The sequence below is a fragment of the Hevea brasiliensis genome, chromosome 5 (assembly GCF_030052815.1).
Source record: "Hevea brasiliensis isolate MT/VB/25A 57/8 chromosome 5, ASM3005281v1, whole genome shotgun sequence".
Taxonomy (NCBI): Eukaryota; Viridiplantae; Streptophyta; class Magnoliopsida; order Malpighiales; family Euphorbiaceae; genus Hevea; species Hevea brasiliensis.
In genome coordinates, this window is record NC_079497.1 from 5,262,805 (window position 1) to 5,279,122 (window position 16,318).

Consider the following 16,318-nt stretch of genomic DNA (forward strand, 5'->3'; position numbering starts at 1 on the left):
GGAAATAAAAAAAATCGAATCGAACCGAACCGAACCTAAAGATTTTTGAGTTTTGATTTCCAATTTTTTTGTTTTTATGTTTTTATTATTTAGATTTAATGTTAAAAATATGAAATTTTATAAATGATGAACTCAAATATTACTCTTTTAACTGTAAAATGAATAAAGTTGCCACTTACCCTATTCCTAACTGCATTACATATTGATAAGACTTCCTCTTTTGCTCATGCCTGCAAATAGATCCATTCCAAACTATTCTTCTTAACCGAAAGCCAATACAAGTGGTTCACATTTCATTGTTTTTTGAATAAAGGGGTTGGGGGAGTGGGATTCGAACCTGATTTACTAGGTGAATAATATATCTTCAGTTACTAAACCAATACCCATAACTTTTTCCGAGCTAGACAGCATGCTAAAAAAATAAAAAGAATCAAAACAAATTCTTTCCAATATGATGACATTTTATTGCCAAAAATCACATTACAATGTGAACGGGGAAGCATTTTCTCCAGCCCTAGATGACTGCAGTTGAGAAGGAAAAATAGAACCTCTTCTCAACTAAACTTACTCCCTGTAGCAACTAGTTTTTATAATATTTCAATGGTCAGAAAGACACTCTGCAATAAATTTATACAACAAGGAACCTATACTCAAAGAAGTAAATCTGTGCTCATTGGAGAAATGTGGCACCTTTGACAATCAATACATGAAGTGAATGCTCCCTTCATCCTAGTTAGATGCACCTAAAAGAGCAGGTCCTGATCCATTCCCCATATCAAGAAAGTTGCTAGACACTGGCTGAAAAAGACACAAAAAGAGGTTCAGTCTATAAATATAAAAATATTTATCTCAAGGCTGATAACAAAAAACACAATCAACTCAATTGGAAAATTAGTAAATTACTATGATTAACAAAAATTGCAAGACATGCTAGCCAAGATTAAGTGAGTAATCTAGAAGTCTAATCTACCCCACTGTTCAAAACAAGTTATTTACAGATACGTCTTCAAGTCAAAAAAATAGCCAAATCATCTAGAATTATATTATTAGCTTTGGAAATGCATTGTTAAACAAACATAAGATCTTTCGAAATTCACATTACATTCAGAATTTCTTACATTTGCTGATAACTAACAAAACACAAATTCTAGTTTATGAATTCTAGATTATTTCTTGCATCTGGATTTTATACAGCTGTAACTTAAATTTTTCACCAAGAAATGTAGAAGTTCTTGTCAATTTTGACTCTCAAAGGCTTATGCCATTCTCTTTCCTTCTAATTTGGTCCTTTGAGTAATAAGAGATGAATCATTTGAAAGTCTTCTAAAGAATTTCTTTAAAACCAATCCATAGATAGGTAAGTGCACCCACACAATTTGGAGAACATCATCGCCAGAATTTATGTAAATGAATTTGACCACAGTTTCACAATCTCAAAATACTGACATTCTTTAGACCATGGTGCAGACCTTATCTAATTGCCATATTCAGAGTATAAAAATCAACTGAGCATTATGACTTCCAAATGTTCAAAGAAAGAAGGCTATGTTCAGAGGAAGAAGGTTTTTCCTTGCAACCATGCACTGCATAAAGTGAAATTATGGGCAAAATAGACTTTTTATTTTCAGTTGAGTCATTCAATAAATCAATCACAAAACTTGCACATATTAACAAAAGAACAATTAATCCCATAGATGACCAATAATAATAAAATACACCCACAACAAATATTGATAATAAGATCTTAGGGCTTTTGGCCACCAACATAATTTGCAATGATCATATGAGCACCGTATTTCTTTTCCTTTTCTTTTCTTTCCCTGTGTGCATTTCTTTCTTCACAAGTCACTTACATAAAGTTTACAAGATTCAATACCCTTTTCTTTCTCATTTCCAATGAAAGTACAAAATTGACCCACTCTTTTGTCTTCTATGATTCTAGAGGAATCCATTTAGGAAAAATACAAAGAAACTTGTTACGTAATATAGTGTTTTTTTGTTTCCTCTCAAATTCTGTTCATGGTTCTCGCCATGCTAAACGAGTAACTATCGGCAACGTGGATAATTTCTTCCAGTCAATTCTAATTTGACAAATTAGTTGTTGTGATATTAAATGATTTCTTTGCCATGTTAATCCACAGCATTTGTTCTATGCTTAACTTCCTCTCGCCTCTACTACATGAACCTACTAACTTTTCTGTGCAATCATCAAGGCTGTTGTGGAAGTATGAACCGTAATGAAAACATTGCCCAGGATATGGAGTGTCCAGGAGTTCCACTTTCCAAAAGTAAATAGTCTAAGTACTCACCTCTTTCCAAAAAAAAAAAAAGAGAGAGATAAGTACCTACCCTTATCCAATAGATGAACAGCCCAACCCCATCACTACCCCACGGGAGAGGGAGAAATTAAGAGAGGAGGGAGGATTGGAACGTACCTCCACATAACTAGCCTTTGAAAGGAAAAAAGGCTCCTTTTCCTGAGTCCCACCATTATTTTCAACAATTCTTTCCAAATCCTGCAAACAAAATGATAAATGATTTTAATATAAACAATCTCAAAGTAACATTCTTAATTCTCAAAAATGTCAGCAATGACTCAACTAGTCACAATATTAAGAGAGACGGTAGACAAAGTCATGCTAGAATTAGTCATCAAATTTCTAGTTACTTCTACAACCAAAAGTTTAAATAAGGCAAACTTATAAAGCAAATCCTAAAACACCAAAGGTTGTTAATATAATCTATTTTATTTCAGTAAAATGACTTCAGTAGCACACAGAAAAATCAGGTGAAAATTTAGATCAACAAAATCAATCATCACCATATTACAGATCTACAAAATTTTGAAATATTCATTTTAATCTAACTTGTTGCTTCAAACAGAGGTTTAAATATAAGCATTCACATTTTAGAGCTCCTCAGACTCAGAGACGTGAAAAGTAGAGTACAATTGGAGATTGCACAATGCAAGAGTTAAACTGAGAAGTATGGCGGTTAAAACATGTTATGGAAAGTCAATCACTATATTATTTCTCTGCATATTTTGTATTCTGTATTCCTATTTAGGATTTCTTATTTAGGATTTCTTCCTAATTAGTAGAACACAATTATAGGAATCAATTGTATATATATACCCATGTACAGATTAATTGAAATTAAGGAGAATTCTCTTTCTACAAAACAGTTTTAGGTTATCAGCTTTAACCTTGCCAGTCAAAATCTCAAATTCAAGTAACTCTTCAACAATCTTCTCAAGAACTTGACGATTTTTCTGAAGCAATTCCTTTGCTTTAAGATATGCTAAATCGTACATCTGCGTATGAAACAAGCATATAATGTCAGAAAGTAATCTCATAAAAGAACACCAGGTACCGATGCTGTTCACACATATGGCATGTGTAATAAAAGCGAGCAAACATTCACTGCAGCAAGCAAAAGCATACCTTTTCAACTTTAGCTGCCATATCATACTCATGATTGTTCCCCATGCTTAAAGATGTAACCTAAACCAGCAGGCAAAGATATTCCACACAAAAATATTAACATGCAAACTCAAAGCTTATAATGAATCCTTGAAGATGACATTGAATATCACATTAAGAATTTTGGGAGCGTGGTAAGTATTGTATAAATGCAAATGAAGTCATGTGAGGGAAACAGACACACTGATCCTTATTTCTGCCTCCTAAGCATGAGCAAAATGTGCAAAAATTGGCGTAACAAATTACTAGAATACAGGAAGTGTTGCAGGCACTAACAATAAAACAAAAATATAAGAATTGCAGAAGAACGTTTTTCTTCTTTAACCAATATATTCTGCACTAGAAGGAATTGGGAATACCGCATTGCTACTGTAGTAAATTGCAGGACTGTCATCAGGCCCCCACCCATACTGAATCACCATACGTGTAGCTATCTGTCACAATTTTTAGATATGTGATCAAGAATGTATTGCTCAAATGAACTTCTAACGCAAATGGATATTATTATTGAAAGATACCGACCTCCTGAGCTTGTCTTAATTCTGAAGAAGAAAGAAAATTTTCTTCACCAAAGGGAAGTAGTAGCTGGGATGCAACATATGAACCAAAACAAAAGACAAGCTTTTTCTCAAGATAAGATCTTGATTCCATATTTCCATTCAGGGAGCCTTCATTTCTAGCCTTACTGATCTTAGTACATCCAATTCCCTGCAAAAAAAGGGGTAAAATTTATCTCAACTTCTCTATTTCTAAATTCCAAAAACTAATTTGGCCACTTATAATAATTGCATCAAACCTAAAGAGGAGCAGCTGTCATACTTATCAGCTTTTCTTATAATTAATAAAAATATGATTAGCATGGTCAAAGCATGGTTCAAAAAAAAAAAAAAAAGGAACATGACAACTCCCAAGTGTAAAGACTATGGTACAAGGCTGCCTTAGATCAGCCCGGCTATACTCCAATTCACATAACTACAAAAATATTATATTGGCAGATATTTCCCAGTACACTGCTGTTCAAACACAGCCTTGGGGGTATTTTAATTATCCCGGAATCCATACTTGGCACATCAGAATTCAATGGTTGAAAGAGAATGGAATATGTAGCCTTAAAATCCTTTTTTCTTTTTTTTTGAGCCTTTCATCATTTTGATTTTCCAGAGAATGACATAACTTTCATAAGAAATGTTTTAGTTCCCATCCACCCATATATAATTATAAATAATATACTATTAGTTTTCCATTTCCATATTTCTGATGGCACATCAGAACTACCCATCTGCTGCATGGTCCTTCAAAGCCTTGCATATTCTGATACCACAAGAACCCATCCTCAACAAATCAAAATTTAGTCACAAGTAAATGACACAACTAACCTGCCAAGAACAGGGCTCCAGCCATAGATTATCTACAACATCAAAGTTAGGTAAAAGAAGTGCAATAAGACCACGGCCAGCAGCCCAAACAGCATGTGGGAACTTAGTCTCCCTGGTCCACTGTCACATCCCAAACTTCTGTTAGTTCAAATCTTTCTACCGAAAGAAGTAAATAATGGCTTCTACATGATTGTAAATACATCCAAGCAAAAAGATTTACAAAAGATAGAGAGGGAGAGAAGGCAAGAGGAAAGTAAATGGTCAAAAGGCAATGAAAGGATTCAGTAGTAGCCTTGAAAGACAACATAGTTTCTTACATCAAGTGGAGGATTGAGTAGGTCTATTCCATTGCTTATCTGACCATACGGCTCCATCAGGTCAACAACATTCTGCAGATCCTCTTTAGTCAATTCTAGCCCCAGATGATTCACCAGCATCCTGCTCATCTTCTTCACAATTTGGATTTTCCGAACCCATTTGGGGAATATAGCACTGAAAGTCTACAAAAAGAAGTAAACATCATGACTATATAAATGATAGCAATATTTCAACCAAAAAAAAAATCAAAGGACTCTGTTATCAAGGACATTAACTAAAAGAAAGGAAAGGAACAAGGAAAAGTTAAAAAAAAAAAAAAAAACACGCACACACACAGATTACCTAACTAAATGCAAGAATTCAGAAGCTTCAAGAAAGAACCTAAACCTAACAGAGCATGTGTTTTTCCATATGATCATAATGCAATACATAGTAATTAAAGGCACAAAGGGGTCATGTGGCCTAGGCACAAGTGCAGGCACACACCTGAATGAGAAGAGGCTCAAAAAAATAAAATTTAATAAAATTTAAATTAAAATCAAATAATCATAGATATAGCTCTATTTAACCGAACTTATCAAAATTACCAATCTACAAAGCATTTAGAAGCATAAAAAAAAAAACCGTAAAAAGAATATAGACTTCACCATTAATATCATTTTTCCTCTTCAAGAGAACACTATTAGAACTCGTCAAGAAATAAAATAAATCCATATTTTGGACATTCAAAAAAAAAAAAAAAGGATCTTGGATATCCATAAACAAACCCAAATAGCACTGTTAGTATTGTTAGAAAAAAGCAATTTTAGATAACCTAGAAAATAATGACCTAGATAACATGTAGAGTTTCTTTTTAAAAAAACAGAGGACAAATAATCAAGAAATAGATGACCTAAATAGCATTTTTTTAAAAAAAAAATAAGGAAAACAACAAAGAAGCAATCTCATAAAAATCCTGAAATAAAGGAACCTTTCATTGTTAGTGGTGCTCAAAGAAAAAAGAGGACAATTTCAAATAAACTAGAAACAGAGGAGTCCACCATGCAGTAAAGACAAGAGAAGATTGGAAACAAGGTATAAAGAGGGGGGATTAAAGGAGCATGGGTGTTAAAAATAGAAGCATAGGTGGTCTGTGATCCCAGGTGAGGAAGTTTGATGATATTTTAGCAACTTTTTATCATCAGTGACACTAATTCTGAAGACTTCCTATTGCGTCAACACTAGATTCTAGTAGATTGGCAAATTCCAAGTCTAATAGTAGCATCTTTTGTCAATACAAGTGCTTGCTAGAGGTGGAAATAAAGGCAGCATGCCTTTCTAGAGCCTTGCGCCTCGAACAAGGTGCCCGCCTAGGTGCATAAGGCGAACGCTTGTTAAAGGTCACCTGCCTTTCTCCTATAGAAGCGTTAGGGTTGGAGCCTTGTGAGCCTTGGGAATAAGGCGCGCCTTCAATAACAATTATACAACTAGAAGCTAATCAAGTTAAATATCACAAGTAAGAAACTCAGATAGTGATACAAATGGGAGGTTTTATTATTTCTTACCGCAAACCAACTGCAGTAGCTCATAAGTTCATCTGCATCCACAAATTTGCTCCTAAAGGCACTACCTTCCAGGGCAACAGGAACAAGTTTCAATTCTATAGGGCGTAAAAGAGATGTCTTCTCAGCAACCTGAAAATAGAAAAAGCTGAAATATCAAGAGAAGGTACTAAATTATTTAAGCATAAATATAAAAGAAAAGAAGAGAAAAATACAACCAAATAGGGTTAAGTCAATTCAGTAGACCTGAGGTAACCCCAAGTGGGGATTCGCAATTGAAACCCAAGCCCCTTCTCCAAGAACCCAAAGGGGGGAAAAGAAATACAGCAAAAACTATAAATTCACCTTACTGGTTTTGAAGAAAAGTAGTTGGCAACTGGTAGCAAAAGGAAAATTAGGTGATTTTTCATTAAATGAGCTCCAAATTAAAAACTGAAAACTAGAAACAAAACAACCTCTAGAGGTCATAATGCAAAAAAAAAAGAAAAAAAAAACACCACATGGTTAAAGAAAAGATTATAACATGCATACAGTTCAGCAATTCAAGCACATAAAATTGAACAGAACAGACCATCAGGGAGAAACTATGAGAACAAGCAAAGAGCAAAATATTTTAACTGCTTTAGTAACCATATTAACAAGTTTGTGAGTACCACTGCGCAACAATTCATCCATTCTGTGACTACATATATGTGTACAGGAGCACATAATTGATCAAAAATTACCTTTTTCCAGTCTACAAAATCAATGAGGCCTTCATCCATGGTTTCTTTTGCAGAACTTAATAAAATCTTCTCCCTTTCTGCTTGAGTTGGCTGTTGAAGATAAAATACTCTATCCATCCGACCAGGTCGTTGCAAGGCCTCATCAATTTGCTTCAAATTTCTTGTTGTCGCCATCAAAACAACTCCATCTTGTTTCTCAAACCTGGAAAGATATAATGTATATGCAAATAGATGCTTTAACAAAATCATAACTTACAATCATATTTTCAATCCCAGGCTTGAAAGCAAATTAGAGGGAGAATAGATGATCTCCAAGGAATTAACTGAGGATGACCCAAACCTCCCAGCCCAAACAAAAAATAAAAAGAAATTGCCAGGTACACAAAGTCACCATGCACCAAGTACCATGACCATTTGCCTCCTAACAACTGCCTAAAAGATGCAACACAATGCAGTATGAATGCTAAACTAAATAAAGACAAGCCCAAAATCCTAAAAATGGTTGGACACTTAAAATCCACGGTCAATTATTACATTGAAAGAGGTTGCATTTGGCAAGAATAATATTCTTTCAAAGCACACTAAGGAACTTTGCTTAAACTAGGAGAGAAGTTGCAAATTACCCATCAAGTTCCACTAGGAGTTGATTAATGAAAGCCTCATGATCCTGCTTCTTAGTGTGAATAAATTTGCCACGAACACCAGCAAAAAGATCAAAATCCTCCACGAAGATAATTACAGGTGCCTAGATATGACATTATAAAGTTAGAAAAAATGAATGAATCATGTTTAATCAAATTCCTTTGTTTCTTTTAAGGATTAAAAACTGAAATCAGTGGGACTCCTTAAACAGCAATTCAGCAGCATTGCTTTTATGAATGAAAACATAAATACTGTCACATTCATTGCCACAAGTTTACTTAACCAGTTCCACAAATATTAATCAATAAAAATTCAAGCATCTATAGAAATTAAGAAAAGTTATAATTATAAAAAAAAAAAATTCAACAAAATACAAAACATGTTGATGAGGACAACACAACATAAAATTAGCAAACACAGGAAAATGCCAATTAAAAATATAAATATTTGCACAAATTTTTCATATTATACATTATATAAATCACTAACACTCATATTCGCACGTTATTAGTTCTTCCAAAAGTTGAAAAAACACAATATCATTTAAAAAAAAAAATAATTTTCTGAAGACTGAAGAATATTACCACATGCTGAAGAACCACAGAACCATGAAAACAAGAAGAGTTCATGATATTTTTGCAACTGAAGTTCTGTTCAGAAACACAACTACAATAAATGATAGACACGTGCAAACACAGATTTAATAAGTGGAAACCTTATAAGGTTCCAGAATATTAAAATTCAACCTACTTAGTTTGCCCTCAGAAAAAGGTTAGCCCAGCAAACAAGGAAAGCAAAACATACTGTAAGAGAGGCGGAAGCAACAAATATAAATTTCTTAATTTCCAGTTTTTCAAATCATTTTTTCATGATAAGGTAGCAAGGTAATGAAAGATGATAAGCTCCCCTGAAATTCTTGGCTACAGGCAGTAGCATCTCTTGGTATCATACCCCATCCTACAGGCAGTCAAAGGTTTAAACTCCTACTTTTGTGTACCCCTCCCATTAAAACACACACATGAACATGTAATTTGAGAAAATAGGTCAAAAACTGAAATCAAACTGGATAGGGTTAGAGGATAACCAAATCCCTAGCTGTTTGAAACAGTTCCCGGACATTTGATGCACTTTGACCAACCCATAGTCCAGCCTCCAACTGCTGGGCTGCAACTTTAACAACCGGAACCTTGGCTTCAGCAGCAATAGCCAGTGCCAGAGACGTCTTTCCTGTTCCCCTTTCTCCCACGATAAGAACTCCCTGCAATATAAAAATGAACAACTTCACAAACAGGTATGACCATACTGCACCTTGCAAATAATTTGAAATAATACAAATGTGTATGGGTTAAGTTACATGCTGTACAGGCATAAAATGATTGTTAAACGTGCAAATCTACAACAATAAGTTATTTGAATTTTTAATCCCATTATTTTGCTAAACAGGCCCAAAGTACAAAAATAAAGCAGAGGGAAAAACTAAATTATTGCCTTCCATCTCCACTAAGTTCCTATTACTCCAACTATACACTTGTGTCCGGGTCCTCTGGGACCCTGTATTCATCACTCTTATGCAAAAACTCAACACCAATAAGTCCAGGTTTGCCCAATGCATGAAAGGAAATTCTGGGTATTTTGACCACTAACACAACAGCCATGCAACAATTAAATAAGGAAGTCAGATATTAACTACTAGAGAAGCTAAAGCAAAGCGAACAGCTAACCTGCAGGGCAGATGACAAATGAGAGGTTTCATTAACTTAAAAATTCCAAAATTTATTGAAAGAAGGAGAAGGTTCTGTTCAAGGATGGATCTTATAGATACACTCATGAGTATTAGAGCTGGTGGATTTATTGACATGTGAATGAATAACTTTGTTCAGTTGACCTGTACAAGAAGAATCTTTTGTTTCTAAGCCATCTTGTACATTAGCTGGTACAACCTTGATTCCTGTCTTAGTGAAATTTTGTCTTTGATTCCTTTGTTAGTGAAATTTTGTAGTTTCTTTATTGAAAAGGCTACCCATTTAAGGACCATATTTGTGTGGCAGCTGAGTATTTATCTCATTTGCTATACACTCAAAATTAATTAGCTGTTTTAGGTTCTTGCACTTTCTCTTTGCATTTTCCTTTAATATCTTTTCTTCCTCCCTTTAGTCTAGGCATATTTTTCATTTTACAGCTTATGTAAGTATCCCCATGATGCCTTTCAAATTCAATTCCATTGACATATGAGGAAGGGAAACATATGCTGTCAGATTTACTCATCACAGTAGGTTGAATTTTAGAACAACCCAAGAATACCTGATAAATGAGAGGGGAAAGAAAGGAGGGAAGAGATGTATGATTCTGACAATAAACGCATACACAACAAAACAGAATACTGATAATATCTTGAGATAACATACTCGAGGTGCACGGGCACCTATTTCTTGAAATGCACTGGGCTTTTGTAAAAATGCTACAACTTCATTGATTTCCTCCCTCATAGAATCGATACTAGCAAAGTCCTTCAACGGTATCGGAGGATTCTTTACCCTCTGGAAATCAATCAAGGATATTAAAATTAGCCCCAGAAAATGATTTCTAATGATTAAATAAAAAACTTAAGTAATAGTTACAGACCTTCATTTGATCAAAAGCGGTTTTTATAGGATCAATCCCAGCCTTTTTTTTACGTTTGATTCTCCTTACCTTGTGATTAATATAGGCTTTCTGCAAGATAACAGAAAACATTATTTGTATTCAGTCACGTTAACTGAAAGATAGTCAAGATATATCAATGATCCCTCTATCATTCTGAAACAAAGAGAAGTCTTAGTGATTCACTACCTATAAGATAGCCAAGAACATATTTCTCTCTAACAGATCCAATTACAATGATTAATGAGATATGGGATCTACGTCATAATTTATAGTTAGCATCCAACTCAATTTTTTCTTGTCCCAATGGATAATATGTGGTGAGCACTTAAGTGAAAACCAAGAAACTCAGGAAGTTTGACTTTCTCATTGCTAGCTGATGGAATCAGCACCAGGATAAAGAATAAACCCACCCCTGAAAGAGTGATTTCTCACATCCATTCCATAACCGAAAAAAAAAAAAAAAAAAAAGTAAAAATTTAGGAATAATTCATAATCATCTTCTTGAAATTGACATGGGATAATTTAGAAATGTAATAGCAGGTTCTAATTCCAATGCATCAACCATGTGAATCTTCATGACACATTAATATTAAAATTATAACTTCCCAACAATTACCAATATAATGATAAACCCATAAATTTTAATAGATAATTACATAAGTTTGAAAATCATCAAATTCACCACAAATTTTCCAAAACCATGGTAGTTATCATCAAGTGAGCAAATGCATTGCAAAGGAATGGCAGGTCCAACCTTGTCACATATTCAACACTTGGATCACTATTGATAAAATATAAATAAATTAAAAAAAAAAAAAGTAAAAGAGGGAAAAAGTAATACCACTCTTTTTAACTTCCGCAAGTTTGGATTTCTACGTAAAGGTCCAAAACCAAGAAGTATTGGAACTTTTCTCTTCATAAATCGGAAAATATGGAACAAAATATATCCGTAGATAGCAGTTCTAATGACAAACCAAAAATACCACTGTATTTCATCCGTTTTTCTGGACTTAAAACTCATTTCCGCCTCAGATTGCCATTTCAAGTACCATGTTGAGCCAACACTCTGCCCTATTTCCTCCGGCCACGCCATCCCCAACCGTAACCTTACCTGTAATAGAACAGCAACTATGAAACTATTATGAAAAAAGCATAAGAAATAAATGAGAAAAACAATTATCTGAAAGGACAAGTCAAAAGGTCATATGACAATTACTGGAAAAGGAATGACGAACTCCATTATAGGAAACACAATCATCATCATTATATCATCATTTATGTTTCTACTTTTCTCTAACACCCAATCTCTTCCAAACGAAACAATTCTAGTCTTCCATATTCCATTTATGCATTGGCGAGCCAGCCTCAATGTCAAGAGAAACTGTTGATGCAAATTCAATTCTGAAAAAGGGATCCACATCAACTGAACCACAGTAGGAATACCCTGGGCAAGCATTTTCACATATAGCCCATCAAACCCTCCAAATTCCTCATAAAGCATGTCAAATTCCTGAACAAAAAATGTTGAGGTTAAAAGTATGCCAATAATGACTCACAAGGAGAGATCAAATAGATAATAAACATATACAACCTTAATATCAACATAGTATTCCTTGCCATCGCCCTTTAGTGCAATATACATGGCACCCCAATCATGTCTGATTCGAGCGTGCTCCAATAGTTTCTTTGAGACAGCATATGGAACAGCAATTGGGTCTATTTCCCACCTGTTTTTCTGTTCATTGTACCAAGTCTTCGAGACCACTCTATCTCGATCTAGAAGAATACGTTCCTGCAATTAAAATTTTATTAAATAGTTATAATATAAATTAACTGCAAGAAAGCATCAAACTTTGAACACAAACAACCAACTGAAAATTAATACAGAGGCATGAAGCAAAATGTAATTGGGCAAATGTAGTAGGTACAGGTAGCAAAAAATGCACAGCATCTGTCAGGAGCAGTTTCCTCATTCATATAAATACACTGCCTAAGAACAAATTATATGGATAATTTTGGCTCCTAAATAATTCGATTCATAAATATAAACCTAACAGTCACCTCAAGAGCCTCCTTCTAAGTTCTTCAATAGTGATTTCAGGCATAAGAGGTAAACAACTGTAATGACAACATTTGACATATTCCAAAAGAAAGAAAGGTAAAGATCTCATATTAATTTGAACTGTAGATAACCAATAAAACTAACATCAGCAGATGAAAGAGAGAGAAAAAAGGGATCCCAATGGTTAAAGGCAATGCAAAAAAGCGAAACCTATATAAAAAGTGGCATTAAAAACAGTTTTAAGTGTTTACAAACAAAAAAAAGTCACATCATGCACAAAGCGCTCTAATATTAAGTTCATTTACTATTCCAAACTACTAGTATGGAAACGCCCTTCACAAACAAAACTTTATAAAAGATAACAAAGATTCATCGCCCCCTTATCCATGTCAGTGGCCCATAATATTTTAAGAAGGAAAAGAGAATAAAATTGTATTAATAAACTCATGTGTTTCCTCCGAATTTACATTCTTCTGCCAAGTAATAAGATTCAATGCTACCTCCACATATTTCATACTGCTTGGTTAATGGAAAAGCTACCTGCATTTGGGCCACGTACTGTTTAGCAAACTCAACATCTTCCAATAAATTTCTCTTTAGGTTTGCCTTTGCTTCTTCCCTCCATTTCTTCCATCCATGGTATAAATGGAGGCGAATAGCTTTAGGGACTACAAACTCCTTATCTCCAAACATCCACTTCAACTCAACTTCTGGGAAACCCTTCACAACCTCATCTGCTGGTGTCATTACAACCAAACGCTTTTCATCACCAAACCTCTTCATCTTTTTTCTTACACTAGTCTCCAGATCATTCTGCAGCTTCCTTGAATCTTTAAGGCCTTGTTTTAGACTTAAAGCAAAATCCACCAAATCTTGGTCAAATAGAGGTCCAAGGCCTTCAACTTCCACAACATTAGGCAAAATCATCTGTTCCAAGAATTTAATTTGTGCTGTTTCCAGTTCTTCCTGAATTTCAGATCTAGAAAGCCTGGTAATGGGGCTTTTTTGCACACTGCAAGTACATTAAAATACTCATATAAGAAATTTAACATGTGTAACCTTATTATGAACAAGGAATATAATGCCAAACACCACAGACCACATTGTTGTTGGAGCTGCTATGAGAAAAACACTTTTTTTTAAATATGTTAGTTAGAGAATATTAAAAATTGATTTAAAATTAAATTTGACATGTTTTAGTTGTACAAACTTTTCTTCAAACAACTTTTCCCAACAACATCTAAAATAGTACTTTTTCTAAAAAGCTTTTTTTTTTTTTTTTTTGTGCTCTGAACCTCAATGTCAAATGGAAAACTACAGAATATCAAATCCATGAAAGGGGGAACCTAGTTGCAAATCTATTTGTACTTCTACAACAATGAAACTAAGAAAATTTCCAAATAGGGGGAGGTAACATCACATGCAATAAATTGTATTAAGCAATGTTCATCAGAGTTTCCACCTTGCAATTCTAGAAACCCTTCTAGCCATACACGAATATGATTGAAGGGTGTTGTCCCAGTGGACAACGTTTTGAGTATTATTAAGTCCCTTTCCTTTATTGAGTACTCTTTCATCTGACTCTTAGTTGTTGCCTTAGGCTAAGGTCACTAAGTGTATTACATGTTGGTTGTTTGATTTTGCACCTTGCCATGCTACATTACCATTCAAGTGATTCTACCCATTGTATTTCCCTGAAAATCAGTACACTGAATAAAAATAATTGAATGTTTCCATGCCATAAAATTAAGCAGCTTAAACACATTAATCACCAATATGACGTTAATCCTTGTTTGCTTGATTCTAGAATGCAAATAAAATTCTTTGTAGCTAAACCCAAATGAACTCATTGATGAAATTACCTTTGCGTGCCCTTTCGCCTCATTTCCTGGTTAAATCTTTTCACCAACTCCTCACACTCCCTCTCAATGAAGCAAAGCTCCCTGATCCCAAGACTCATTGCCATTGTCTCCCTCCTCAAAATTGCATCCTCAATCTCCCCAACCCGATCCCACACCCGACTATAATCCTCCTCAATCACTCTCATTCTCTCCTCCAACTCCTGCATGCTCTCTTTCTCAGCACTTCCCACCAAATTCTCGTATTCTCTTCTAACCTTCACCGCTTCATCCATGATCTCCTCTGCACGGTTCTCCAAACTCAATTTTTCTTTTTTCAATTCCCCCTCTTCCGAATACAGCCCCTCCATTATCTGCCCTTGTAATCCTTCTTTCTTTGCTTTTACTGCCTTTAACGCCAATCGCACTTCCTCCAAACTCCCGTTTCCCCTCCTAGTCTCCTCTATACACTTCAACAACCATGAAACCTCTTCTAACAAACTTCTAGTGTAATCTGAATACTCATGGCCCTTAGAATGCGATTCTTCATTCACTTCTCTCTCTTTCTTTTTGAATGTAACTTCACTAACAACAGGAGCAACAGCCGCACGAGCTGGTAATGCACCAACTGAAACGAACCCAACAGCAATACAAAACAAGGCATACACTATAGACCTTGTAATGAATCGAACTATGCTCTGTTCAGGTCTAGTAAGACACCCAATTGAGATAGGTGATTGATTTTGTTGTTCTGGGCTTGAGGGATGCCCTAGAGACCGCTTTTTGTTGTGGTTACCGTATTTTGAAGCTTCTAGGAAGCTGAAAACGCGAGAATTATGCACAAATGGTAAGTTTCTAATTGAATGTTTGTGGGATTGGGAGGTAAGGTTTGTGATTCTAATTTTATGTCTGGTTGGTGATGAAGTGTTCCTGAATGGTGGATGGAACTTAGAGAAAGAGGGAGTGGAAATGGAAGCCATGAGAATCAATGAACTAGTGTGCTCTGGGTCATTTTTCGGGTGATAATTTGTGGGCAAGAAGTCTCAGGTGGAGTAAGCAAGTGAGCAGGCCTGCAACATCAAGAGCGCGTTGGGGGAGGGCTTAGGAAAAATGGAAGATAGAGGGGAAAATTGCAATCCGGTCCCCGACTCGCATAACAAAAAAAAAATAAATAATAATAATAATAATAATAATAATAATAATAATATGATTTGTTAATTATTTAAATAAATCATTATTATTTAAAATAATTATTCTTTTAAAAAAATTAAAAAAAATAAAAGCTCAAATTTACGTTATAATTAATTATGTAACAATATATTAAAATTAAAAAAAATGATTTTTTAAGGATAGTTTATATAAATATACTCCCATAATAAATATAAAAATATTGTGTTTACTTAGATATGTTTTTAATATAAAAAAACAAATATTATTCACGATATTGATGTTCTTAAATACAAAAATATATCCATTAAAAAAAAGGCAACCATATACATAAGATTGCTTATTTTTATATAAAATTATATTAAAAAATATTATTCTCCTCCTATTTTAAAAAATATATTTTGAGTATGTAAAATTTTCTATAGCGTTTTGTCTCTATTCCTTCTTGCCTTTGCTAGAAAAGAAAAATATAGAGCAATCATGTAATACTTATCTTTTCTGTTGGTAAGTGACTCTTACCATAT

General features: G+C 34.3%; 1 protein-coding gene across 1 annotated transcript; it reads right to left on the reverse strand.

Moving 5' to 3' along the window:
- Window positions 1–440: 440 nt before the first annotated feature.
- On the reverse strand, window positions 441–15,769 carry LOC110672756 (probable inactive ATP-dependent zinc metalloprotease FTSHI 5, chloroplastic). Its single transcript, XM_058146663.1, has 19 exons — window positions 14,652–15,769; window positions 13,330–13,801; window positions 12,319–12,519; window positions 11,944–12,237; window positions 11,569–11,838; window positions 10,707–10,796; window positions 10,490–10,621; window positions 9,169–9,342; window positions 8,066–8,187; window positions 7,443–7,644; window positions 6,721–6,849; window positions 5,176–5,358; window positions 4,859–4,978; window positions 4,005–4,190; window positions 3,842–3,916; window positions 3,444–3,503; window positions 3,206–3,313; window positions 2,436–2,516; window positions 441–798 (listed from the first exon to the last, which is right to left on the reverse strand). Exons 1-19 carry the CDS (start codon window positions 15,605–15,607, stop codon window positions 730–732), a joined length of 3,924 nt encoding a protein of 1,307 aa, XP_058002646.1. The 5' UTR covers window positions 15,608–15,769; the 3' UTR covers window positions 441–729.
- Between the last annotated feature and the right edge of the window lie 549 nt (window positions 15,770–16,318).